The sequence below is a fragment of the Tachyglossus aculeatus genome, chromosome 26, assembly GCF_015852505.1.
Source record: "Tachyglossus aculeatus isolate mTacAcu1 chromosome 26, mTacAcu1.pri, whole genome shotgun sequence".
NCBI classification, from domain to species: Eukaryota; Metazoa; Chordata; class Mammalia; order Monotremata; family Tachyglossidae; genus Tachyglossus; species Tachyglossus aculeatus.
In genome coordinates, this window is record NC_052091.1 from 2008840 (window position 1) to 2033466 (window position 24627).

A 24627-nucleotide genomic window follows, 5' to 3' on the forward strand; every position below is an offset into this window, starting at 1 on the left:
AAGTGCTTGTATTAACGCGGTAGTGGTTTGGATGGAGAGGAAGGGGCAGATTTTAGCAATGTTATGAATGTAAAACTGACAGAATTTAGTGACGGCTTGAATATCTGGGTTAAGTGACAGAGAGGAGTCAAGGACAATGCCAAAGTTACGGGCTTGTGAGACAGGAAGGGTGATGGTGCCGTCTACATTGATGGGAAAGTCACGGGGAGGACAGGGTTTGGGTGGAAAGGTAAGGAACTCTGTTTTGGACATGGTAAATTTGAAGTGACAGGAGGACATCCAAGTAGAGAGGTCTCGAAAGCAGGAGGAGATGCGAGACTGGAGAGAAGGAGCGAGATCAGGGCTGGAGATGTAGATTTGGGTATCATCCGCATAGAAGCCATGGGAGAGAATGAGTTCTTCAAGGGAGTGGGTGTAGATGGAAAATAGAAGCGGACCCAAAACTGAACCTTGAGGGACCCCCACAGTTAGGGGGTGGGAGGCAGAGGAGGAGCCCGCAAAAGAGATTGAGAAGGAGCAGCCAGAGAGATAGAAGGAGAACCAGGAGAGGACAGTGTCAGTGAAGCCGAGGTTGGATCATGTTTCCAAGAGAAGGGGGTGATCGACATTGTCTAAGGCAACTGAGACGTTGAGGAGGATTAGGATGGATTAGAGGGTGTTAGATTTGGCAAGAGGGAGATCATTGGTGACCTTGAGGGGGTGGTTTCTGTGGAGTGAAGGAGACTGAAGCCAGATTGGAGGGGATCAAGGAGAGAGTCGGAAGAGAGGAACTTGAGACAGTGGATGTAGATAGTTTGCTCAAGGAGTTTGGAGAGGAATGGTAGGAGGGAGGTGGGGCGATAACTGGAGGGAGCCATGGGGTCAAGGGAGGGGTTTTTTTAATGGGGGAGATATGGGCATCTTTGAAAGCAGTGGGGAAGAAGCCACTGGAGAGCAAACTGTTGAAGATGGCAGTTAGGGAGGGAAGAAGGGAAAGGGCAAGTGTTTTGATAAGTTGCAAAGGAATGGGGTTGGATGCGCAGGTGAAGGGGATGGATTTTGAGAGAATGCAGGAGATCTCCTCTAGAAATACTGCTGGGAAAGATGGGAGAGTTGAAGAAGGGGCAAGGGTGGGAAGGGACTGGAAAGGGGCAGGGGACATTTTACAGAGATTATGCCTGATATTGTTAATTTTCTTAATGAAGTAGGTGGCCAGGTCTTTAGGGGCAAGGGATGGGAGAGGTGGGGAGACAGCATGTTTGAGGAGGGAATTAACCATCTGGAAGAACTGAAGACGGCGATAGGCATGGGTGTCAATATGGTTGGAGAAATAATTTTGCCGGGCAAAGGAGAGGGCAGAGTTGAAGCACTCAGGGATAAACCTTAAGTGAACGAAGTCGGCCTGAGGTCTAGATTTCCGCCAGCAGCGCTGTGCAGCTCATGCACAAGAGTGAAGGAGGTGGGCTGTGGAGGTGATCCAGGGCTGTGGGTTAGTGGCACGAGATTCACGAAGGGATGGGGAGCGAATGAGTTGAGTTAAGTAGAGAGGGTGGTGTTGAGAGCATCAATTTAGTCATCAAGAGATGAAAGTTTGGGTAGGGAGGCTAGATGGGGCATGATAAGTTGAGAAAATTGGATGGGGTCAAAAGATTGGAGGTCTCTGTGGGGGAACAGTGCAAATTTATGGGGAGGAGGCGTATGGAAGAGAAGACAGGTGAGAAGGTTGTAGTCTGATAGAGGGATTTCAGAGTTGGTGAGGGTAGAGTTTGTGCAGTGGTTAGAGATGATGAGATCGAGTATATGTCTTAATTGGAGAGAGGGTGAGGTGGGGTGGAGCAGGAGATCAGCAGAGTTGAATGATGAAGATAGGCAGCAGAAGGGTCATCAGGTTTATCTATGTGGATATTGAGGTACCCAAGGATTCATGTAGGCATGGAGAAAGAGAGAAGGAATGTGAGAAAGGGATCAAGATGGTAAAAGAAGTTGGAGATGGGAACTCGGGGGTGGCGGTAGATGACCGTTACTAGACTCTGGAGTGGGTGGTAGAGGCGGACGATATGGGCTTCGAAGGAATTGAAAGAAAGGTATGGGGGAGGTGGAATGGTGCGAAAGTGGCTTTAGGGGGCAAGAAGGAACCCAACACCTCCCCCTTTCCCAGTGAGTCTGGGGGAGTGGGTGAAGATGAGGCCCCCTCTGGAGAGAGCAGCAGGGGAGACTGTGTCATCTGAGGAGAGCCAGTTTTCAGCAATGGCGAGGAGGGGTAGCGACTGGATCAGGAACAGGTCAATAATGAAGGGAAGTGCCCCATGATGGAGCAGGGGTTCCACGTGCCGGACTTGGTTTAGGCTGAGGTGGGTGGGGGTATCGGGTCATAATGGCACGAGGGGTGGGGAGGGATTGGATGGGAGTGAGGTGGCGGGGCCAGTGCGTGGAGAGGGGGATGAGGGGTGGCGCTGATACAGGATGACAGGGATGAGGTGGGGGAGAAGGGTAGAGATAATAATGGCACAAGGGGCGGGGAAGGGTTGGATGGGAGCGCACTGAGGAAGGCCTGGGGGAGGGGGATGAAGAGGGATGCTGGGATCAGGGAACGGCAGAGAGGAGACTGGAGGGAGGGGAGTGAAGGCCCATTGTGGGGTTAGGGCATAAGAGAAAGTCCTGAGCTGCAGCAGCTGATCTGTAAACCCAGTGGGCTGTGGCAAATTCTTCTAGTAGGGGGTGACTCAGCAGCTCCCAGCTGGGGGGAATCCACAAATTATGAGCTGTGATTAGAGAGTCTATCCATTATGGTGCTCCCCCAATCGCTCAGTCGAGTGCTCTGTACGCCACTGATTGATGGATTGATTCCGGCTTTATTCTGGAATAACCAAGAGGGTGGGCTGAGCCCAGTTGGTGTTGGAGATGATGTGAGGGTGGCCCGGGGCTGCCCCCCTCCCCATGCCCCCTCCTCCCACCTCTTCCCGGGAACCTTAGGGATGGCGCTCAAACTGGGCTTCCTCTGGCGCTGGCGCCAGTCAGCGGGTAGGGGCGGGGAACTGGGGCAGCCCCTCCGTGGGGAGGGTGGAGGCCAGACTGCGCCAGGTGAGCTTCAGGATGCCCCAGTGGGCATCGCCCCGGGGCCGGGTGGTGTGCACGTTGTTCCTCCAGGGGAGGGGCAGCACCTGCTGGAAGTCAGGGGGCCGGGGCGGTGGCTGGGGGCATCCACAGAGCACCCTCCAGAGCAACCGCTCCCCGGGGGCCAGATCGCGGGCCTCCCTTGCCGAGTCGGCCACAAACTCCCGGTGGGGGTGGTCCTGAGCCGTCAGGAGCCGCTGCAGCAGGGCCCGCAGGCGGGGGGACTTGAGGCGATACAGGTCGAGGAGGTGGTTGAACTGGGCCAGCCATCTGGGGCTGTCCTCCCCGCAGCGTACCCGCATGGCCAGCAGCACCTGGTAGAGCGCCAGGAAGGTCTCCCAGTTCAGCCTCTTCTCCTGCACCGAAGCAGAGCTTGGGACCACGGGAGCCTGAGGGGACCGCAGGGCAGGGCCACTGCCCTTCGGCAACCGGGCGCCGCGAGCCTGGGCCCGGCGAGCCTGCCGTGGGGGCAGGCCCAGCTTCCTCGGGGACACGTGGACGGCCTTGAGCGGTGCTGGCTGCCTCCGGGTCTCTGGGCCCTCTGCGGGCTTTCGAGGAGTTTCCTTCCCCCTGATGGGTGGGAGCACCGGCCTGGTCCACCGGCCCCTGGGACCCCTCGGTCCTGGGACTCCGGCGGGCCCCTCTGGGGCTTGGGAAGGGGCGTCATGGACGCTCGAGGCCCAGGACTCGCAGCGGGCCATGATGTCCTGCAGGTGGGCCAGCTGGAGCAGCCTGCGGAGCTCGCCCCCGGAGGGCTCGGCGAGCAGCCGGCTGAGGCGGAGGAAGCGACTCCGGCTGATGCCCGGGGCTTCCCGGAGGCGGCGGTAGGCCATTTTCATCCAGTTCGGCTCCGAGTGAGCTGGGGGCTTGGGCAGGGTACCCTCGGGGGTTGGGGTCCAGGACTCGGTCAGGATGTGCTCGAGCTGGGTGAACCAGGTCCACTTCCGGGCTTCTTTCACCTCTTTGGGTGTCAATGTCGTGGGCTTCTGCATGTGGTCCTTCAGCACAGGAACCTTCTGGGGCCTCGGGGGCTCCGGGGCCTCCTTGGGGAGCCAAATCGGGCTCCGGAGCCTCCGCCTCTTGGGCACCCCGCCTTCTCTGAACCAGGGTCTCAGGACATTCTCCCCGACCGTTTCCGGCAGCCTCGTCACGGAAGACCAGCGCTTGCCCTCCACTTCCAGCATGTCTCTCGCCACCTCCCTTTGTGCGTCCCTGGCCTGGCTCTCCAAGAGCCCCAATATCTGTTCCCTCAGTACCTCCACGAGGCGTTCCAGCTGGGATGGACCCCCCTCACCGCCCACCCTTTCCTCTTCCTCAGGGAAGGCCCCTTCTCCCTCCTCCTCTGGGAACATGCTCTCCGCTTCCTCGGACCAGGACTCCTCTTCCTCAGACTTCTCTTCTTCTGATTGACTCTCCTCGGTCAGGGACGACTCTCTGGCTTCCTCGATTGGCTCCTCCTCTTCAAGGATGGTCTCCACCCTTCGAGCCCGCCTCATCCGCTTCCTCCACTTCCTCCAGCGCCTCAGAAACTTCTGCAACTCTGCCTTGAACAGCCAAGCCTCTCTGCCCTTGGGACTCAGCCTGCCCTTTTCCATTTCCTCTTTCTTCAAGGGGGGACTCCCTGCGCTGTCCACTTGGTCTGCTTCCTCCACCATTTCCTGCCACTTTTGTGGCATTTCTTGGTCTTCCCTAGCCATTTCCCTCTCTTGGGTGACTACTTTCCTCACTTTGTGGATCAACTCCCTTTTTTTCCTGGTGATTATCTGCTCTTTTCTGGCCATTTTATTCTCTTCTCCAGCCATTGCCCTTTCTTCCCTGGCCATTTCCCTCTCTTCCCTAGCCATTTCCCTCTCTTCCCTAGCCATTTCCCTCTCTTCCCTAGCCATTTCCCTCTCTTCCCTAGCAATTCCCTTCTCTTCCCTGGCTATCACCATCTCTTCCGGGACCAGTGTACTCTCTTTCCCTTTCATGTCCCAACCTTCTATGGCCAGTCTCCTCTCACCCCGGGACAGTTTCCTCTGATTCCTGGAAAGTTTCCTCTCTTCTCTGGCCTCTTTCCTCTCTCTCCTGGCCACTTTCCTCTCTTCTCGGGCCAGTTTCCTCTCTCCTTGGGTAATTGCCTGCATTTCTTTGGGTATTTCCCTCTCTTCCCTGGCCAGTTTGCTCTCCTCTTGGATCAGTTCCTTCATTTTCAGAAGGGGCATGCCCCTCTTCTCCCTGGTCAATTGCTTCACTTTTCTGGCAACCACTTTCTCTTCCATGGCAGGTTTCCTCACTTCACTGGTCACTTCCCAATCTGCCCTGGACAGTCTCCTCTTCTTTTGGATAATTTCCTTCACTTCTAGGGACATTTCCCGTTTTTCCCTGGTCATTGGCTTCTCTCTTCTGGCCACTACTTTCTCTTCCATGCCAGGTTTTCTCTCTTCACTGGTCATTTCCTGATCTCCCCTGGCCTCTTTCCTCTCTTCTTGAGTGATTCCCTGCATTTCTATGGGTATTTCCTTCTCTTCCCTGGCCACGTGCTTTTCTCCTCTGGCAATTACTTTCACTTCCATGGCAGGTTCCCTCTCTTCACTGGTCATTTCTCGATCTTCCTTGGCCGGTTTCCTCTCTTCTGGAGTAATTTCCTCCATTTCTCTGGGCATTTCCATCACTTCCCTGGCCATTTCCCCCTTTTCCCTGGTCAATTGCTTCTCATCTCTGGATGCTACTTTCTCTTCCACGGCCGGTTTCCTCTCTTCGTCGGTCATTTCTGAGATTTCCCTGGCCGGTTTCCTCTCTTCTTGGGTAATTTTCTTTATTTCTACAGGTATTTCTCTCTCTTCCCCGGCCGTTTCCCCCTTTTTCCTGGTCATTTGCCTCTCTTCTCTGGCTACTACTTTCTCTTCCATGGCAGGTTTCCTCTCTTCGCTGGCCATTTCCCAATCTTCCCTGGCTGGTTTCCTCTCTTCGCTGGCCATTTCCCAATCTTCCCTGGCTGGTTTCCTCTCTTCTTGGGTAACCTCCTGCATTTCCTGGGGCATTTCCCTCCCTTCCTTGGCCAGTTCCCTCTCTTCTTGGCTTATTTCCTTCACCTCCGTGGGTATTTCCCTTTCTTCCTTGGCTATTTCTCTCTCTTCTCCGGTCATTTGCTTCTCTTCTCTGGCAGGTTTCCTCTCTTCACTGATCATCTCCCAGTCTTCCCTGGACAGTTTCCTCCTATCCCTGGCCTGTTGCCTCTGATCCCTGGATAGTTTCCTCTGATTTCTAGCCAGTTTTCTCCTATCCCTGGCCAATTTCCTCTCTTCCCTGCTCTGCGCTCTCATTTCCCTGGCAAGTTTCCTCTCTTCTGTGGCCAGTTCCCTCTCTTCTTGAATCATTTCCTTCATTTCCATGGACGTTTCCCTCTCTTCCCCGGCCAGTTCCTTCTCTTGGGTTATTTCCTTTATTTCATCAGGGATTTCTCTCTCTTTCCCGGTCGGTTTCTTCTCTTCACGGGCCATTTCCTTCATTTCTTCGGGTAGTTCTCTCTCTTCTCTGGTCAGTCTCCTCTCTTCTTGTATCATTTCCTTCATTTCTTGGGGCATTTCACTATCTTTCCTGGTCAGTTTCCTCTTTTCTTGACTAATTTCCTTCATTTCTATGGGCATTTTCCTCTCTTCCCTGGACAGTCTCCTCTCTTCTTGACTAATTTCCTTCTTTTCTTTGGGCATTTCCCTCTTTTCCCCAGCCAGTTTCTCCACTTCTTGGGTTACTTCCTTGATTTCTCTCTCTTCACCATCTAGTTTTCCCTCTTCCCTAGCCAGATCCCTCTCTTCCCTGTCCAGCCTCGTCCTTTCCCTGGCCAGGCTTCTTTCTTCCCTGAACTGCTTCCTGTCTTCCAGCATCATTTCCTTTTCTTCCATGGACATTTGGGCCTCCTCTCTGGCCAGCTCTCTCTCTTCTCCGGCCATTCTCCTCTCTGCCTTTGCCAGCTTTCTTTCTTCCTTGGCCAACATCCTCTCTTCTTGGATAATTTCCCTTGAGTCTTTCTTGAGACTTTTCTTCTGTTTCTCTTTGAGACTTTTCTCCCTGTCTTTGCCCAACAACTTCCTCTTTTCGAGGGGCAATTCTTCCTCTTCCCCAAGAACGGCCCTCTCTTTTCTTGCCATTTCCACCTCCCCCCGGGGCAGCTGTCTTCCTTCTCTGGTCGGCCCTCTTCCTTCCGTTGGCATTTCCTCACCTTCTTCTTCGAACCTGTCCTTCTTTTCCTTGGGGATTTCCCCCTCTTGGCTCTCATCCTTTTCTTCCAATGACACACCGCTCTCCTCTGTGGTCAGCTCTCTCTCCTCCCCGGGCAGCTTTCTCTTTTCTTCAGTCTTTCCTTTTTCTATCATGGAAATTTCCTTCTCCTCAATGGCCAGCTCCCTCACTTCCTTCATCAGTTCTTTTTCCTCCATGGACATTTCCGTCTCTTCCTTAGCCATTTCCCTCTCTTCCCCAGCCATTTCCCTCTCCTCCTTGGACAGTGACCTCTCTTTCCTGGATAGTTTCCTCTCTTCCCTAGACAGTTCCCTCTCTTCTCTAGTCATTTCTTTTGCCTCCACGGACATTTCCTTCTCTTTCCTGGCCATTTCCCTCTCTTTCCTGGCCATTTCTCTCTCCTCCCTGGCCATATCCCACGCTTTTTTGGCCATTTCTCTTTCCTTTCTGGCCAACTCCCTCCGGTCTGTGACCCTTTTCCTCTCTTCCCTGAGTAGCTCTCTCTCTTCTTTGGCCATCGCCCTTTCCTCCGTGGTCATTTCCTTCTCTTTTCTGGCCAGCTTCTTCTCCTCCCTGGCCAGCCTACCCTCTTCCTTGATCATTCTTCTCTCTTCCTGGACCATCTCTTTCTCTTCCCTGGCCATTTCTTTCCCTTCCTTGGCCATCTCCCTCATTTCCCTGGCCATTTCCCTCTCTTCCCTGGCCATCTCCCTCTTTTCCCTGGCCATCTCCTTCTCTTCCCAGGTCATTTCCTTCTCTTCCTTGGCCACTTCCCTCTCTTCAGTATCCAGCTTTTCCTCTTCTTTGATCATCTCTGTCTCTTCCTTGGCCAGTTCTGTCTCCCCTCCGGCCAGGCTCCTCTCGTCTCTGGCCACTTCCTTTTCCTCCACAGTCACCTCCCCTTCTTTCCTGGCTGGTTCTCTCTCTTCCCGGGTTAATGCCCGTTCCTCAACGGACGACCTCTTCTCTTTCTTATCTAATTCTTCCCCTTTGGGGGCAAGGTCAGTTTTCTCCCTCTTGTAAATCTTTCTTCCTTTTTCCTCCTCCCTCTTGGACATTTTCCTTCCCTTTTCTTTTTCTCTCCTGGAAACTTCTACCTCCCTCTTGCTGGGGGGCTTCCCTTCCTCCTCATCCCTCCCTGCTTCCTCTGTCCCTGGTTTCTCTACCCCAGCCTGGCTGGGCAGCAGGGGGACAGGGCAGATCTCTTGGAAGAGGTGCCAGCTGAGCCTCCGGCCCCCTAACGCCCTTCGAGCCGTGGCCACCAGCTCCGCGGTCAGGTCCCGGCCCAGGCCCTCGAGGGATCCCGACACACGGAGGTTCACCAGCCGGCAGAGATCCTCTCTCCATGAGCTGCCATCCTGGTCACCCCTTTGTTCGGGCTCGGGCAGGCCAGTGACACGACGGCTACCCACCCTGGGTGCTTTTTGGCCTTCCCCTTGGACACCCTTCAGCCTGGGGCTCTCTCTTGGGACTGTCGAGGCCTGGTCCTTGGCCCCCACTTTGGCACCCTGTTGTTGGGACCTGAACACGTTATGGAACAATTCCACCGTCGTGGGCCTCCGGCCCGCAGGGGCCGGCGTCTCCTGCGGACTCTGATCTGCGGTCACCTCATTCTCTGGGGAGGTCCCAACCTCACCCTTGGGGGTCACGGACACCTCCTCTGCGCTGTCCCTTGGGGTGGACTCATCCGGCTTGGTCGAGAGCCCCGCTCTCACCTTCTCCAGCTTCTGGGAGACCTGCAGCAGGATCCTGGCTATGGGGAGAAGGGCCGGGTGCAGGAGGGAGAAGGTGAGGGGAGCTCAGGGGACCCAGGCCACCAGCAGGAGAGGGTCAGCGGAAATGCCAACAGAGGAGGGTAGGGGCTGGCATGTGGGGCCCGGCGGGTCAAGGGAGGTAGATGTGGGTGGCCGGCTGTTCTCCTCCCGGTGGGAGAGTCCAGAACCGACGGCCGGGCAGCCCCGCAGTGGAACTGAGGCACCCCCTGGCCTCCCTAAGGGCCACCCGCCCATCCATCGGGGCCCAGTCCCGCTCCCTCCCCTCCAGCACCAGCTCTGTGGGCCGCAGCTCCCTGGCGTACCTCTGCTTGATGCCTGGCCCATTCCAAGGCCTGGCCCCCTGCCAATCTTGGAGCGCTGGTGGATAGTCTGGAGAGTGGCCATGGAGATGTCCGGGGCCGGGGGCTCCGTGGGGCCCATGGGGATGAGGGTCTGAGGCTGGGGAGGTGGCGGGGGGCCGGTGGCTGCCAAGATGTCGAGGCTGATCTGTGGTCCCAGCGTCCTGTCCTTCAGGTCTAGTTCTTCGTTGAGCTTCCGCTCCACCTCGACCAGCAGGGCCGGGAGGTCCGTGGCCCGCAGACTCAGCAGCTGGCCCAGGGACTCTTCCCCGATATGCTCCTGCCTGGAAAGGAAGGAGACGGGGAGGGACGGCAGGAGCCGGCCGGGAGCAGGAAGATCGGTGGGAGAGACCGGGGGTCGGTGGGAGCCGATGGGAGAGTCCGGGGGCCGGGGGGATCACTGCAATCTTCTCAGCATTTAGTAGAGCGCTCTGCCCAAAATAGGCCCTCAAGCACCCTCATGGATTGACAGATTGGTGGACCGATGGGAGGAACCCCGGGTGACCGGAGCTGGGGGACGGCAGAGGGATGGAGCGGGAAGGCTGGGGCCTGGCTAAAGAGGGCAAGCGCCGAGCCACGGGGCCGGTGGGGTGGACGGACGGGTGGAGGGACGGGGCCCGGGGCCTTGCAGGACTCACTGAATATCCCGGAAGGTTTCACGCTTCTCCAGCAGCTGCTGCAGTGCCTGGCGGTTGCGGATGCCGGTGACCGATGCCATGATCTCCCTGGCCTTGAGGCGCACCTGCAGGTCACTGTCCAGCAGCCCTCGGGCCAGCGGGACAGCAAAGAGGAGGCTCATGAGGCCCAGCCGCTCCAGCCCCTCCCAGGCGGCCACACGGATGATGGGCTTGGTGTGGGCCGTGTCCTCCAGCAGGTGACGGGCCGTCTCGGAGCGCAGCCCCGGCGGCACCTGGTGGATGGCGAAGATCTGGGCCAGCGTGCTGACACACTGGAGGTAGCGATCTTCGGAGCCCTGCCTCATGAGGCGGAGGAGCTTGGGCACCAGGCTGTCCAGGTTCACCTGGCCCAGCCTGGGCCCCAGACCGAAGCTCCCCACCCCGGCCACCCTCAGCAGGATGTCACGGGCCGGGCCCTGGGGCGCCCGGGCGGCGGCCAGCTCCCCGTCGCCGCGCAGGCCCTGCATGGCCTCCACCACCGCGAGCAACGCCCCCTCCTCCGCCTCGTCCATCCTGTCGATGCCCATCACCGCATCAGAGGACAAGGGCCACTCGCTTGCCATCAAGTCAGGGTCCCTATGGGGACAGTGCAGGCCGCAGTGCAGGAAGACTGGGGTGCCCTCGGGCCAGAGCCGGGCCCGAATGACAGAGTTGGGGATGTAGCCGTCGGGGGCGATGAGCCAGTGGCGGCCCTGGCCGAAGAAGAGGCGGAGCTGTGCGCCCCGCTCCAGCTGGCCCTGCTCGAGCTGGGGCTGGGCCAGGGCCGGGCGCCGGCGGCGGCCCGGCAGAGCATCGGAGGTCTCGGGGCCGGGGGCCTGGCTGGCCTGTCGGAACGACTGCAGGGACCTGAGCTGGGGCCTCAGCATCCCGGGGAAGCCGCCCCCATCTTCCTCCTCCTCCGCCGCCTCCTCCACGACGTAGGGCACGGCCCGGTCAAAGGCGATGGCCCGTCGGTTGGTCAGGGTCACCAGCCCCTCGTAGTGCTGCAGCTGGTGGGCCCGGTAGGCGTACTTGGGCACAAAGATGGTGTCGAAGGAGAGCAGGAAGCCGGGCAGGAAGGGCCGCGGGGCCTCCGGTTCCTCATCCCGGGGCCCCAGGCTGGCCAGCCGCTCCAGAAAGGGGTCGGGGAGCAGCTGTAGGCAGGAGACCAGGTAGAGGCTCTGGTTGAAGGTGAGCAGCAGGTCGCCGCGGGCGTTGGCGAAGCAGAGCGGCCCGAACTGCATCTCCGAGTCCAGCTCGGCCAGCGGGGTGCCCAGGGCGTCCCAGAGGCGGGTGGCCCCGTCGGCACCGCCCGTGGCCAGAATGCCCAGGGTCGGGCAGAAGTCGAAGGAAGTGACGGGCCCCTGGTGCAGGGGCTCCGTCTCCCGGTAGGTCGAGCCCCGGCCCAGCTCCGAGGCCGACAGGAAGTCGTGGTAGCGCCAGAGGCGCAGGCGGCTGCTCTCGGTCACGGCCCCGACGGAGCCGGGCAGCAGGAGCAGGTGCTGCAGGGGGCAGCTGCTCAGGATGCTGGTGAGGGGCCGCAGGGCCAGGCTGCCCTCCAGGAGCACGGCCTCGGACAGGTGCACGTAGTCGTCGGCGCCGTAAGAGCAGAGCAGGCCATCCTCGCGGGAGGGCTGCAGCTGGCTGCCCACCAGGGCCGACAGGGCCACCACGGGCCCCGAGTGCACGTACTTCTCCACGCGGGCGCAGCTGTGCTGGGACAGGACCTGGATCATCCCACTCCAGTGGCCACAGTAGACCAGGCCGGTCAGCCCCCGGCCCAGATTGGGCCGCCCGTAGGCCAGGCAGAGCACCCGATCCTCCTGGTTGGCGGATGTCTGCAGCAGGTACTTGGCCGGGAAGGGGCAGCGGCCGGCATCCAGCACCAGCACGTCGGCGGTGCCCGTGGCCACGAAGAGCTCCTCCCGGTCGGGGGCGTAGACCCAGTCGATGGCCCGGTCCAGGGCGATGAAGGGCCAGCTGAGGGCCAGGTGCTCCCCGGTGACCGGGGACAGGAAGTGGAGCAGCCCGTTCTCGGTGGAGACCAGGACGCGGGCCCGCTCGGCCCCGCAGGGCACCCGCTGCACCCGCCGGGGGGCCGACCCGCAGGCGCTGAGCAGGTGGTAGAAGCAGGGCAGGTGGCGCAGGGAGAAGCCGCAGCGCGTGTGGCAGAAGAAGGTTGAGGTGTCCAGGAAGGAGAGCTGCTGCAGCTCCTCGCCCAGGTCCAGCTGGCGCAGAAGCCGGCTGGAGCTCAGGTTCCACTCTTTGACCGTGCCGTCGCTGCCGGCCGTCAGCAGGGTGTGGGCCTCGGGCCGGCTGCGCACGCACACCACGGCTGCCTGGTGGGCCTGGAAGCGCTGCGGCCGCCGGCCGCGGTTCAGCGCCCAGACCTGCACCAGCCCGGCCCGGTTGCCCGTGTACAGGTAGCCTCGGGCGGCGCAGGTGTAGCAGCAGGTTAGGGAGGTCCCGCAGGCCGGGTCGGCGAAGCTCTGGACCTCCTCCAGCTGGCTCCGGCCCCGCCAGGCGAAGACCCGGGCCACGCTCTCACACAGGGCCACCAGAGACCCCGGGGGCCCGTCGGAGCTCAGGCCCTGCACCGACTCCCGGCCGGACACGGGCACCGTGTGGGCCACGTGCAGGCTCCGGCCATCCGGCTCGATGGCCCAGCACACCAGGGCCCCGTGGATGCCCGATAGCAGCATGCCTTTACGTGGGTCGTAACACAGGCTGCTGATGGCGAAGGGGCAGGGCACGGTGCCTAGGGACTTGAGGTCCCGCGTGTGGTCCCCGAAGAGGCGCAGGCAGAAGTCGCCACAGTAGGCGACGAGCAGGTGGTGGGGGCCCGTGTGCACCAGGGCCTGGACCGGGGGCGACCGCTCCGTCACAGGGAACGTCCTCTCCTCCAACTGCTGCTTCTCTTCTTTGCTCTGCACCCACGCCACTGCCTGGGAGGCGAGAGGAGGGTGGCGGAGGACGCAGCGTGGGCGGCTGGGCGCAGCGTGGGCGGCTGCCCTCGGTGAGGGCGAGAGCGGCGCCGACTTCCCGGCGCCCCCGTGCCCGTCTGGCTTCCCCGGATATGGGACCATCGGGGTGTGAGGCCTGATCCCTGCCTTGGTGGGGTTCCCACCACCCGCGGTAGTGGCCGACGTGGAGATTTGTTCAGTCGGAATTACTGAGCGCTCACTGTGTGCGGAGCACTGTACTGAGCGCTTGGGAGCAGCACGGTCTAATGGCAAGAGCACGGGCTTGGGAGTCAGAGGTTGTAGGTTCTAATCCCAGCTCTGCCACTTGTCTGCTGTGTGACCTCGGGCAAGTCACTTCACTTCTGTGGGCCTCAGTTACCTCGTCTCTAAAATGGGGATTAAGAGTGTGAGCCCCACGTGGGTCAGGGACTGTGTCTAACCTGATTACCTTGTATATGCTCCAGTGCTTAGAACAGAGCTTGGCATATCGTACGTGTTTAACAAATACCATAATAATAGTAATTACAGCATAACAATAAATAGACACATTCCTTGCCCATAAAGAGCTTATAGTCTAGAGATGGTCGTTCACCCTCAGTGGAAACTGGATGACGGCCGGACCGGGCTGTCGGCTATTTTGGTGTCTTCTTCCCCTCTAGACTGCATGCTCCCTGAGAGCAGGCATCGAGTCGACTGACTCTTTTTTTTTTAAGGTATCTGTTAAGCACTTACTATGTTCCAGGCACTGTACTGAGTGCTGGGGGTAATACAAACTAATCAGGGTGGGCACAGTCCACATCCCGCTTGTGGCTCACAGTCTTAATCCCCACTTTACAGATGTGGTAACTGAGTCCCAGAGAAGTGAAATGACTTGCCCGGGGTCACCTGGCAGATCAGTGGTGGAGCTGGCATTAGAACCCAGGTCCTTCTGATTCCCAGGCCCGGGCTTTTTCTACTTGGTCACGCTGCTTCTCTGGATGGTGCTCGCCCAAGTGCTCGGTATAGAGTAAGCCCACGGTACCTATTCTGGTTTGATCGATTGGGTGATTGGGAATACACGTACAGGGTGGCTAAGATAAGCCCATACGCCTTCACGGGTGGCTGATGGGTGGATACCACAATGGGGGTTGGGAGCTAATTGGGGAAGACTTCCTGGGGGAGGTGGGATGTGGGAGTCCGAGAGAGGCTAGGGCCTCTGGGGGCTGATGGGGAGTGGACGGGAGTGGGGGAGGGCTGGCACTCTCTTCGTACCTCTATGGCTGGGACGGGGTCCCGTTGGAGGTGGAGAGCGCCAGTCCTGACTACAGGACTTCGTGGCTGGAGGTGAGGGTGGGGTGGACCCCAGGGCCCTAAAGGACAATGGGGAGGGCACTTGCGCTTGGGTTGGTACCCCATATTCACCCCACTCTCTGCCCCACAGCTGTTACCATCCATATCCGTAATCGATTCTAACATCTGTCTCCCCCTCTAGCCTGTAAGGTCCTTTTGGGCAGGGAGCGTTGTCACCCAACTCTCCCAAGTGCTTAATACAGCACTCTGCACACGGGAAGTGCTCAATAAACACCATGGCGGGCAGAGGGGCAGGTGAGGAGAGGGCAGAGAAGGCGGGCCGCCGTACCTGGATTTCCCTGCGTCCCGGCCGCACCGACGAGACGCACACGACGTAGAAGGTGTCGGTGTAGTAGAAGCAGAGGGGGGGCATGGGTTGGGGGTAGCGGCTCTCCTGGAAGACCACTTGGGGCCGATCACTCAGCACCACCTTACCGCCGTCCCGTCTCTCTCCCGGGATCACCTGTCGGTGGGGAGCGTGGGGCAGGGAGAGCCAGAGTCGGAGAGTGGGGGGCAGCCCCCAGTTCCAGCCCTCCCCAGTTCCCGCACCACACCTGATCACTTCTGGATCACACACACCCCAGGGACAGGCTCTCCCCACCCCACCCCTGCCAAAAGCCCACAAGCTGAGGCTGGTGCCACTCAATGCCCATCCTGCTGAGGGATAGCAATAATAATAATGGTATTTGTTAAGCGCCTACTATGTGCTAGGCACTCCCTAGGCTGGGGGAGGTATACAAGCAAATTGGTACGGACAGAGTCCCTGTCCCACATCGGGCTCACGGTCTTAATCCCCATTTTACAGATGAGGGAACTGAGGCATAGAGAAGTGAAGTGACCGGCCCAAGATCACACAGCAGTCAAGTGGAGGAGCAGGAGATGGGATTAGAACCCATGACCTTCTGATTCCCAGGCCCATGCTACGTCATGCTGCTCCCCCCTCACTCCCCGGGTATCCCCACATCCAGTTCTGGCCTCGTGCCCCCTCGAGCGGACCCTTTCAACATGGCCATCGCGGGTCAGCCCCGTGTCATCCAGGTCCCGTCCCACCTGCCCTCTCTCGTTTACCGTCCTCTGTTCCAGTTTCTCGTGGATGAGGCGTTTCAGAGTCTTCCAATCAGGAACGATTTTGCTGGCCGTCGACATCTTGGTGATCCCTCGGGGTCTGAGGGGCCTAAGGAAAGCGGGCCAGAAGGCAGGGATGACTCTGGGGCCCTGCAGCGTGGCTCAGTGGAAAGATCAGGGACTTTGGAGTGGCTCAGTGGAAAGATCAGGGGCTTTGGAGTCAGCGGTCATGGGTTCAAATCCCGGCTCTGCCAATTGTCAGCTGTGTCCCCGAGGCCTCCTCTCCCCTGGCCCTGAAGGCCTGGAAGTTTGCTCTCAGGTTTCTCCTCCTTTTCCCATCTCCTTCCCTTCCCATCTCCTTCCCCATCTCCTTTCCTCCTCCTTTCCCATCTCCTTCCCTCCTCCTTTCCTCTCTCCTTCCTTCCTCCTTTCCCTTCTCCTTCCCTCCTCCTTCCCCATCTCCTTCCCTCCTCCTTTCCCATCTCCTTTCCTCCTCCTTTCCCTTCTCCTTCCCTTCTCCTTTCCTCCTCCTTCCCCTCCTCCTTCCCCATCTCCTTCCCCTCCTCCTTCCCCATCTCCTTCCCTCCTCCTTTCCCATCTCTTTTAGACTGTGAGCCCACTGTTGGGTAGGACTGTCTCTATACGTTGCCAACTTGTACTTCCCAAGCGCTTAGTACAGTGCTCTGCACACAGTAAGTGCTCAATAAATACGATTGATGATGATGATGATGTGACTTTGGGCAAGTCACTTCACTTCTCTGTGCCTCAGTTCCCTCATCTGTACAATGGGGATGAAGACTGTGAGCCCCCGTGAGACAACCTGATTGCCTTGTAACCTCCCCAGTGCTTAGAACAGTGCTTTGCACGTAGTAAGCACTTAATAAATGCCATTATTTTTATTATTATCCCATCGGCGAGAGTTGGGTAGTGCTCTGAGTCCCCGAGGCCTCCTCTCCCCTGGCCCTGAAGGCCTGGAAGTTTGCTCTCAGGTTTCTCCTCAAGCCCTCCTGTTGCCACACAAAACAATCAGTCAAGCCATCAACCACATCGACTCTTTTCCTCTTGCCTTGCCCCCGGTCGATCAATCAACGAAGACTCCTTGAGCACTTACCGCGTTCAGGGCCCTTTGCTAAGCGCTTGGGAAAGTACAATAAAATAGAATTGGCAGACACGATCCCCTGCCCAAGAAGAGTTTACAGTCTCCAGTCAGGGTAGCAGAAGGACAGGGCTGTTCTGTCTCTGCCAACCACCGACTCACCAAGGCGACTCTTGCCCCTTCTGACCTTTCCTACCCACTTTACACTCTCGATGGAGCGGTAGAAGAGGGTGGGATGCCCGGCTTGGGATGGGAGAGTCCTCCAGGGGGGTGAGTTTCAGCGACACCCCCCTCCCCACCCATCCCCAATTGGCAGTCTCCAGCAGCTGCTCAGAGTGGGCTGCCCAATTCTTCCCCCTCTCCGTAGTTCTGGGGGGGTCTCCCCAGGAGAGGTGGGATTACTCACACTGCCCCTTGGCCCACCCTTTGGGGAATGTGATGTGGGGGCAGAGAAGAGGTGCCTCAGTGGGAGGGAGACCGGTGGTATCTGTGGGGTTGCTGGTCTCTTGGGAACTGTAACATCACGGGGCCTCAAAGGCCCGGACATTCCGAGAGATCCCTTCGCCCGGGCAAAGAGTCCCCTCCTCAGCCCATTCCTTTTTCTTTCCCGCTCCTTGCCCTTGTCCATGGATTTTTGGGGAGCAGTGGGAGGATGAGAAGCAGCTTTTGGAGAGCTTGGTGGGGGGTGATTCTGGTGTCCCTGGATGAGCCTAGAGTCTGGGCCTGAGAAGTCCAGGGGAGGGGGCGGAGCGAGTGCTTGACAGTTGGGCTGGAGCCTATTGAGGTGAAGGGGGGCACTGAGATGGGGTCCTGTTCCCAGAGAACCTGAGCTGGTGGCAATAAAACCAGAAGGTGACAGTTTGGCTCTCATCATCATTATCAATCAGTGGTATTTATTGAGTGCTTACTGTGCGCAGGGCACTAAATTCACTCATTTATTCATTCAGTCACATTTATTGAGCGCTTGCCGTGGGTGGAACACTGAACTAAGCTCTTGGGAGAGTACAAAATAACAATAAACAGACACATTCCCTGCCCACAATGAGCTTACAGTCTAGAGGGGGAGACAGACATTAATATAAATAGATAACTTACAGATATGGGCATAAATGCTGTGGGGTTAGTGGTGGGGGGGAGAACTAAGCTCTTGGGAGAGTACAAAATAACAATAAACAGACACATTCCCTGCCCACAATGAGCTTACAGTCTAGAGGGGGAAACAGACATTAATATAAATAGATAAATTACAGATACGGGCATAAATGCTGTGGGGTTGTTGGTGGGGGGGATGAATAAAGGGAGTAAGTCAAGGTGACACAGAAGGGAGAGGGAGAGGAGGAAAGGGGGGCTTAGTCAGGGAAGGCCTCTTGGAGGAGGTAGGCCCTCAATAAGGCTTTGAATAATTGTTGGATTTGAGGAGGGAGGGTGTTCCGGGATAGAGACAGGACATGGGCGAAGGGTCGGTGTGACATAGAAGAGATGGAGCTCCGGTGAGAAGGTTGGCAAGAGAGGAGCAAAGTGTGCAGCCTGGTTTGGGTAGGAGAGGAGCGAGCACTCAACCCACAATGCTGCCGACCAGCTAAGCCACTCGATCAATCAATCAATCAATCAGCTGTATTTATTGAGCACTTATTGTTTGCAGGACACTGTAGTAAGTGCTTTGGAGAGCACAATATAACAGTTAGTTGAGAAGTTCCTTGCCCACAAGGAGCTGACAGTCTCCGATCTGCAGTCATCATCATAATCTTTAATTCATTCAATCGTATTTATTGAGCTTTTACTGTGTGCAGAGCACTGTACTAAGCACTTGGGAAGTACAAGTTGGCAACATATCGAGAAGGTCCCATGTGCTTGGAAGTCATTTTTAATGGTCAAATGCCCACCTCCTTCTCCCTCCCTGCTGTCCTTCCATGCCCAGGCTGGGCTGACCCCGGAAAAACACCTCAGCCTCCGGACAATTGGCACGGACTCGGTGGTTCCCAGGGTCTCTGCTGGGTGGGCAGCGGAGGGCTTCCCCATCCATCTCTAGACCATAAGGTCGCTGTGGGCAGGGAATGTGTCTCTTCATTGTTATATTGTATTCTCCCCACTGCTTTGCACAAAGTAAGCGCTCAGTAGATACAACTGAATGAATTAATAAATGAATAAATGAACCCATCCGCCCCTCACCCCTAGCTAGTGGGAGCCAAACGGCTGTTTTTTTTTAAAAAAAAATTGCGTTTGCCAGGTGCTTACTATGTGCCAGGCACTGTACTAAGCGCTGAGGTAGATACAAGCTAATTAGGTTGGACACAGCTACTGTCCCACATGGGGCTCACTCTCTTAATCCCCATTATAATGGCATTTATTAAGCGCTTACTATGTGCAAAGCACTGTTCTTTTTCAGATGAGGGAACTGAGGCACAGGGAAGTGAAGTGATTTGCCCAAGGACGCACAGCAGGCAAGTGGTGGAGCCAGGATTAGAACCCAGGTCCTTCTGCCTCCAAGGCGTAGGTTCTTTCTGCTAGGCCGCGCTGCTTCTCTGCGTTTGCGATGAAACGAGTGGACACCAGAGAGATCAGCGCTTTTCTAGCCCTTTGCTTGGTCAGTCGGTTGGCCTCTCTGTCTGTCGGTCCTTGGGGAGCCAAGGTGGGGATCCAGGGTGGTAGTAGGGGGTCCCTCCTCCTCGGTTGCTCACTCTGGGGGTAGGTCTTGGGACCCTAGGAGCCGGGTGGACACATAAGCTTAATAATAATAATAAAAAAGATAATAATAATAATAATGAATATGGTATTTAAGTGCTTACTATGTGCCAGGCACTGTAGTAATAATAATAATAATAATAATAATGTTGGTATTTGTTAAGTGCTTACTATGTGCCAAGCACTGTTCTAAGTGCTGGGGTAGATACAACGTAATCAGGTTGTCCCCTGTAGGAATCACAGTCTTCATCCCCATATTACAGATGAGGGAACTGAGGCCCAGAGAAGTTAAGTGAGTTGCCCAAAGTCACACAGCCGACAAGTGTGGCTAAGAAGCAGCGTGGCTCAGGGGAAAGAGCCCGGGCTTTGGAGTCAGAGGTCATGGGTTCAAATCCTGGCTCCGCCACTTATCAGCTGCGTGACTTGGGGCAAGTCACTTCACTTCTCAGGGCCTCAGTTCCCTCATCTGTAAAATGGGGATGAAGACTGTGAGCCCACGGGGGGACAACCTGATTACCTTGTAACCTCCCCAGCGCTTAGAACAGTGCTTTGCACATTGTAAGTGCTTAATAAATGCCATCATTTTAACATTTTAAGTGGCAGAGCTGGGATTAGAACCCACGACTGGCTCCCAAGCCCGGGCTCTTTCCACCATGCCACACTGCTTCTCTGTAACCACGCTGCGTCTCTGCCCTGGGATAGATACAAGGTAATTGAATACGGTCCCTGTCCCAAATAGGGCTCACAGTCTTAATCCCCATTTTCCAGATGAGGGAACTGAGGCACAGAGAAGTTAAATGACCTGCCCAATCAATTAATCAATCATATTTATTGAGCGTTTACTGTGTGCAGAGCACTGTACTAAGCGTTTGGGAAGTACAAGTTGGCAACATATAGAGACGGTCCCTACCCAACAGTGGGCTCACAGTCTAGAAGGGGGAGACAGAGAACAAAACCAAACATATTAACAAAATAAAATAAATAGAATAGATATGTACAAGTAAAATAAATAGAGTAATAAATATGTAAAAACATATATACATATATACAGGTGCTGTGGGGAAGGGAAGGAGGTAGGCAGGCCGACTGCTGGCCCCGTTCGTGTCTTCTCCTAGGAGGGACTAGAGGCAGGAGACGGACCTCCATCTGAAAACGGTTTCAGTCCTGTCTCCATCACCAGATGGAAGCTCCTTGAGGGCAGGAATTGTGTCTTCTACCGATCAATCAATCATATTTATTGAGTGGTTACTGTGCGCCGAGCACTGTACTAAGCACCTGGGAGAGCACAGTGGAACGGAGTTGGTAGGCATGGTCCCTGCTCAGAAGGAGCTTACACTCAACAGGGAGGAGTTTACAGTCTAGAGGGACCTAGTCTACAGCCTTTGACCTTTGTTGTTCACTCCCATGTGCTTAGTCCAGTGCTTTGCACACTGTAGGTGCTCAGCCGCCAAGATCGATTGATTGATCAATTGACCTAGTGTACTGAGCATCAGAAGAATTGGGTTCTGGTTGGGGAGATGTGCTGGGTGTCTTTGGGCAAGTGGTTTAACCTCTCTGGACCTAGTTTTTCCCACCTGGAACACGGGTGTAATTATTCCTGCCTCTCCCTGCCTCGCAGGGACCCTTGGGAAGATCAAATGAGGTTGTAGATGAGGATGAGACAGAGGAGGAGGAGGAAAACCCAACTGCTCTTTGCACCAGCGGGCCATATCACTGGAAGGAGAGGGGGATCTGGGGTGCTGGGCTCCCTCTCCTTGACCTGGGGAGATGGAGTCTTGGGGGGATTCTCCCATTTGGGCAGAGGAGGTGGACTCCGCTAGCAGGGCCCGTGAGATATACACCTCCTCTGCCAACCTGCCCATGCTGGGACAGCTGGGAAAGCTGGGAAAGCTGGGAAGACCTGTGATTATTGGAAACAACAAGGGTAATGACAGCCCTGGGCATCCTCCCAGCCCTATCTATCTCTTCATCTCTCTGCAGCCTGGCAAACTCTCACCACCACCACCACCACCACCCAGCTTCTCCTCCCCCACCGTAGGCCAGCGGTCCCACCCCACCCGCACCCTGGAGGGGGGAAACTGAGGCAGCCTCCGGAAACGGGTGCTGGGTCAAACCCAAAGACCTTTCCTCACGGTGGGGGGAAGAGGGGAGCTGAATGAGGGGCTGTTGGAGGGGAAGGGCATGGGGGGGGGGGAATGCCAGGGCTGGGGGCCCCAAATTTCCAGAATTAGAAGAGGTGTGGTCAAAGGTGGGGAAAGGTGCGGAACACCTTGGGTGTAATAATAATCATTGCGGTATTTGTCAAGCACTTACTATATGCCAGATACTGTACTAAGTGCTGGGGTGGATACAAGCAAATAGGGTTGGACACAGTCCCTGTCCCACATTGGGCTTTATTTACTTATTTATTTTACTTGTACATATCTATTCTATTTATTTTATTTTGTTAGTATATTTGGTTTAGTTCTCTGTCTCCCCCTTTTAGACTGTGAGCCCACAGTTGGGTAGGGACTGTCTCTATATGTTGCCAATTTGTACTTTCCAAGCGCTTAGTACAGTCCTCTGCACATAGTAAGCGCTCAATAAATACGATTGATGATGATGATGATTGGGCTCACAGTCTTAATCCCCATTTTACAGATGAGGTCACTGAGGCTCAGAGAAGTGAAGCGACTTGCCCCAGGCCACCCAGCAGACAAGTGGTGGAGTCAGGATTAGAACTCAGGTCCTTCTGACTCCCAGGGCCGGGCTCCAGCTACTAGATCTGGCTGTTAAAGCAGGGAGGGGCGCTTGCCTGTGGACTCTTGAGTAGGAAGGGAGGGATTCCATCAAAGGTGATGGGATTATGCTGGGGTAGTGCTATTTGGAGGGTGGGGGGGTGGGATGCATGTGTGTGTGTGTGTGTGTGTGTGTGTGTGTGTGTGTGTTTGTGTGTGTCCCTCCCCCCCAATCCCCTAGCACTTAAGTCCATATCTGTAATTTTATTTATTTGTATTAATGTCTTTCTCCCCCCCTCTAGACTGAGCTCACTGTGGCCAGGGAATGTCACTCTTTATTGTATTAGTAATAATGATGGTATTTGTTAAGCGCTTGCTATATGCCAAGCACTGTTCTAAGCACTGGGGTAGACACGAGGTTATCAGGTTGTCCCATGTGGGGCTCACGGTCTTAATCCTCATTTTACAGATGAGGTAACTGAGGCACAGAGCTGTGAAGTGACTTGCCCGAAGTCACATAGCTGACACGTGGCGGAGGCAGGATTAGAACCCATGACCTCTGAGTCCCAAGCCCATGCTCTTTCCACTAAGCCACGCTGCTTCCTACTTAGGAAAAGACTGTACTTTCCTGAGCGCTTAGTACAGTACTCCGCACACAGTAAGCGCTCAACTGAACAAATGAATGAATGAATGGTGCAAAATGGGGAGTCCCTACTGAAAGCTCACCTCCTCCAGGAGGCCTTCCCAGACTAAACCACTCTTTCCCTTTGCTCCTCCTCCCTCTGCCCTACGCCTTCCCTTCCTCACAGCACTTGTGTATATTTGTACATATTTATTACTCTATTAATTTTATTCATGATGTGTAATACCTGTAATTCTACTTATCCATTCCGATGGTATTGACGCCTGCCTACTTGTGCCTACGCCTGCCCTACTGAGAGCTCACCTCCTCCAGGAGGCCTTCCCAGACAGAGCCCCTTCTTTCCTCTCCCCCTCGTCCCCCTCTCCATCCCCCCCATTTTACCTCCTTCCCTTCCCCACAGCACCTGAATATATGTATATATGTTTGTACATATTCATTACTGTTTATCTTACTTGTCCATGTCTATTCTATTTATTTTATTTTGTTAGTATGTTTGGTTTTGTTCTCTGTCTCCCCCTTCTAGACTGTGAGCCCGCTGTTGGGTAGGGACTGTCTCTATGTGTTGCTGACTTGTACTTCCCAAGCGCTTAGTCCAGTGCTCTTCACACATTAAGCGCTCAATAAATACGATTGATTGATTGATTTGTCGTCTGTCTCCCCCTTCTAGACTGCAAGCCCGTTGTTGGGTAGGGAGTCTCTATCAGTTACTTGTACCTATCTATTCTATTTATTTTGTTAGTATGTTTGGTTTTGTTCCCTGTCTCCCCCTTTTAGACTGTGAGCCCACTGTTGGGTAGGGACCGTCTCTAGATGTTGCCAACTTGGACTTCCCAAGCGCTTAGTCCAGTGCTCTGCACACAGTAAGCGCTCAATAAATATGATTGATTGACTGATGATTGCCGAACTGTACTTTCCAAGCGCTTAGTCCGGTGCTCTGCACACAGTAAGCGCTCAATAAATACGATTGATTGATTGATGATTGCCGAACTGTACTTTCCAAGCGCTTAGTCCGGTGCTCTGCACACAGTAAGCGCTCAATAAATACGATTGATTGATTGATGATTGCCGAACTGTACTTTCCAAGCGCTTAGTCCGGTGCTCTGCACACAGTAAGCGCTCAATAAATACGATTGATTGATTGATGATTGCCGAACTGTACTTTCCAAGCGCTTAGTCCGGTGCTCTGCACACAGTAAGCGCTCAATAAATACGATTGATCGATTGATGATTGCCGAACTGTACTTTCCAAGCGCTTAGTCCGGTGCTCTGCCCACAGTAAGCGCTCAATAAATACGATTGATTGATTGATGATTGCCGAACTGTACTTTGCAAGCGCTTAGTCCGGTGCTCTGCCCACAGTAAGCGCTCAATAAATACGATTGATTGATTGATTGCCGAACTGTACTTTGCAAGCGCTTAGTCCGGTGCTCTGCCCACAGTAAGCGCTCAATAAATACGATTGATTGATTGATTGCCGAACTGTACTTTGCAAGCGCTTAGTCCGGTGCTCTGCACACAGTAAGCGCTCAATACGATTGATTGATGATTGAGCGCTTAGTCCGGTGCTCTGCACACAGTAAGCGCTCAATAAATACGATTGATTGATTGATTACCGAACTGTACTTTGCAAGCGCTTAGTCCGGTGCTCTGCACACCTCATTCAGCGTGGCTCAGTGGAAAGAGCCCGGGCTTTGGAGTCGGAGGTCATGGGTTCAAATCCCGGCTCCGTCAGCTGGGTGACTTTGGGCGAGTCACTTTGCTTCTCTGGGCCTCAATTCCCTCATCTGTAAAATGGGGATTAAGACTGTGAGCCCCCCGTGGGACAACCTGATCACCTTGTAACCTCCCCAGCGCTTAGAACAGTGCTTTGCACAGAGTAAGCGCTTAATAAATGCCATCATTATTATTATCAAGCGCTTAGTACAGTGCTCTGCACATAGTAAGCGCTCAATAAATACGATTGATTGATTGCACACAGTAAGCGCTCAATAAGTACGATTGATTGATTGCCCTGCACACAGTAAGCGCTCAATCAATACGATCGAATGA

At 55.6% G+C, this 24627-nt stretch overlaps 1 protein-coding gene across 2 annotated transcripts; it reads right to left on the reverse strand.

Annotated features, from left to right (window-relative positions):
- Positions 1–2833: 2833 nt before the first annotated feature.
- Positions 2834–17009, reverse strand: WDR87 (WD repeat domain 87). 2 transcript variants are annotated; one of them, XM_038767437.1, is made up of 6 exons: positions 16943–17009; positions 15444–15549; positions 14665–14838; positions 10066–13028; positions 9392–9711; positions 2834–9067 (listed from the first exon to the last, which is right to left on the reverse strand). In XM_038767437.1, exons 2-6 carry the CDS (start codon positions 15519–15521, stop codon positions 2994–2996), a joined length of 9609 nt encoding a protein of 3202 aa, XP_038623365.1. In that variant the 5' UTR covers positions 15522–15549; positions 16943–17009; the 3' UTR covers positions 2834–2993. The 2 variants fall into 2 exon arrangements, with proteins under 2 accessions (XP_038623365.1, XP_038623366.1); XM_038767438.1 differs by lacking the exon at positions 16943–17009 and having other exon boundaries at positions 15444–15556.
- Between the last annotated feature and the right edge of the window lie 7618 nt (positions 17010–24627).

Bases quoted from the DNA above. Each gene is read 5' to 3' on its own strand.
- WDR87 (XM_038767437.1), bottom strand. From the start codon at position 15,521: ATGTCGACGGCCAGCAAAATCGTTCCTGATTGGAAGACTCTGAAACGC. The intron at 14,839-15,443 runs GTAAACGAGAGA...CCCCACCGACAG, and splicing joins AGAAACTGGAACAGAGGACG to GTGATCCCGGGAGAGAGACG. The intron at 9,712-10,065 runs GTGAGTCCTGCA...CTTCCTTTCCAG, and splicing joins GAAACCTTCCGGGATATTCA to GCAGGAGCATATCGGGGAAG.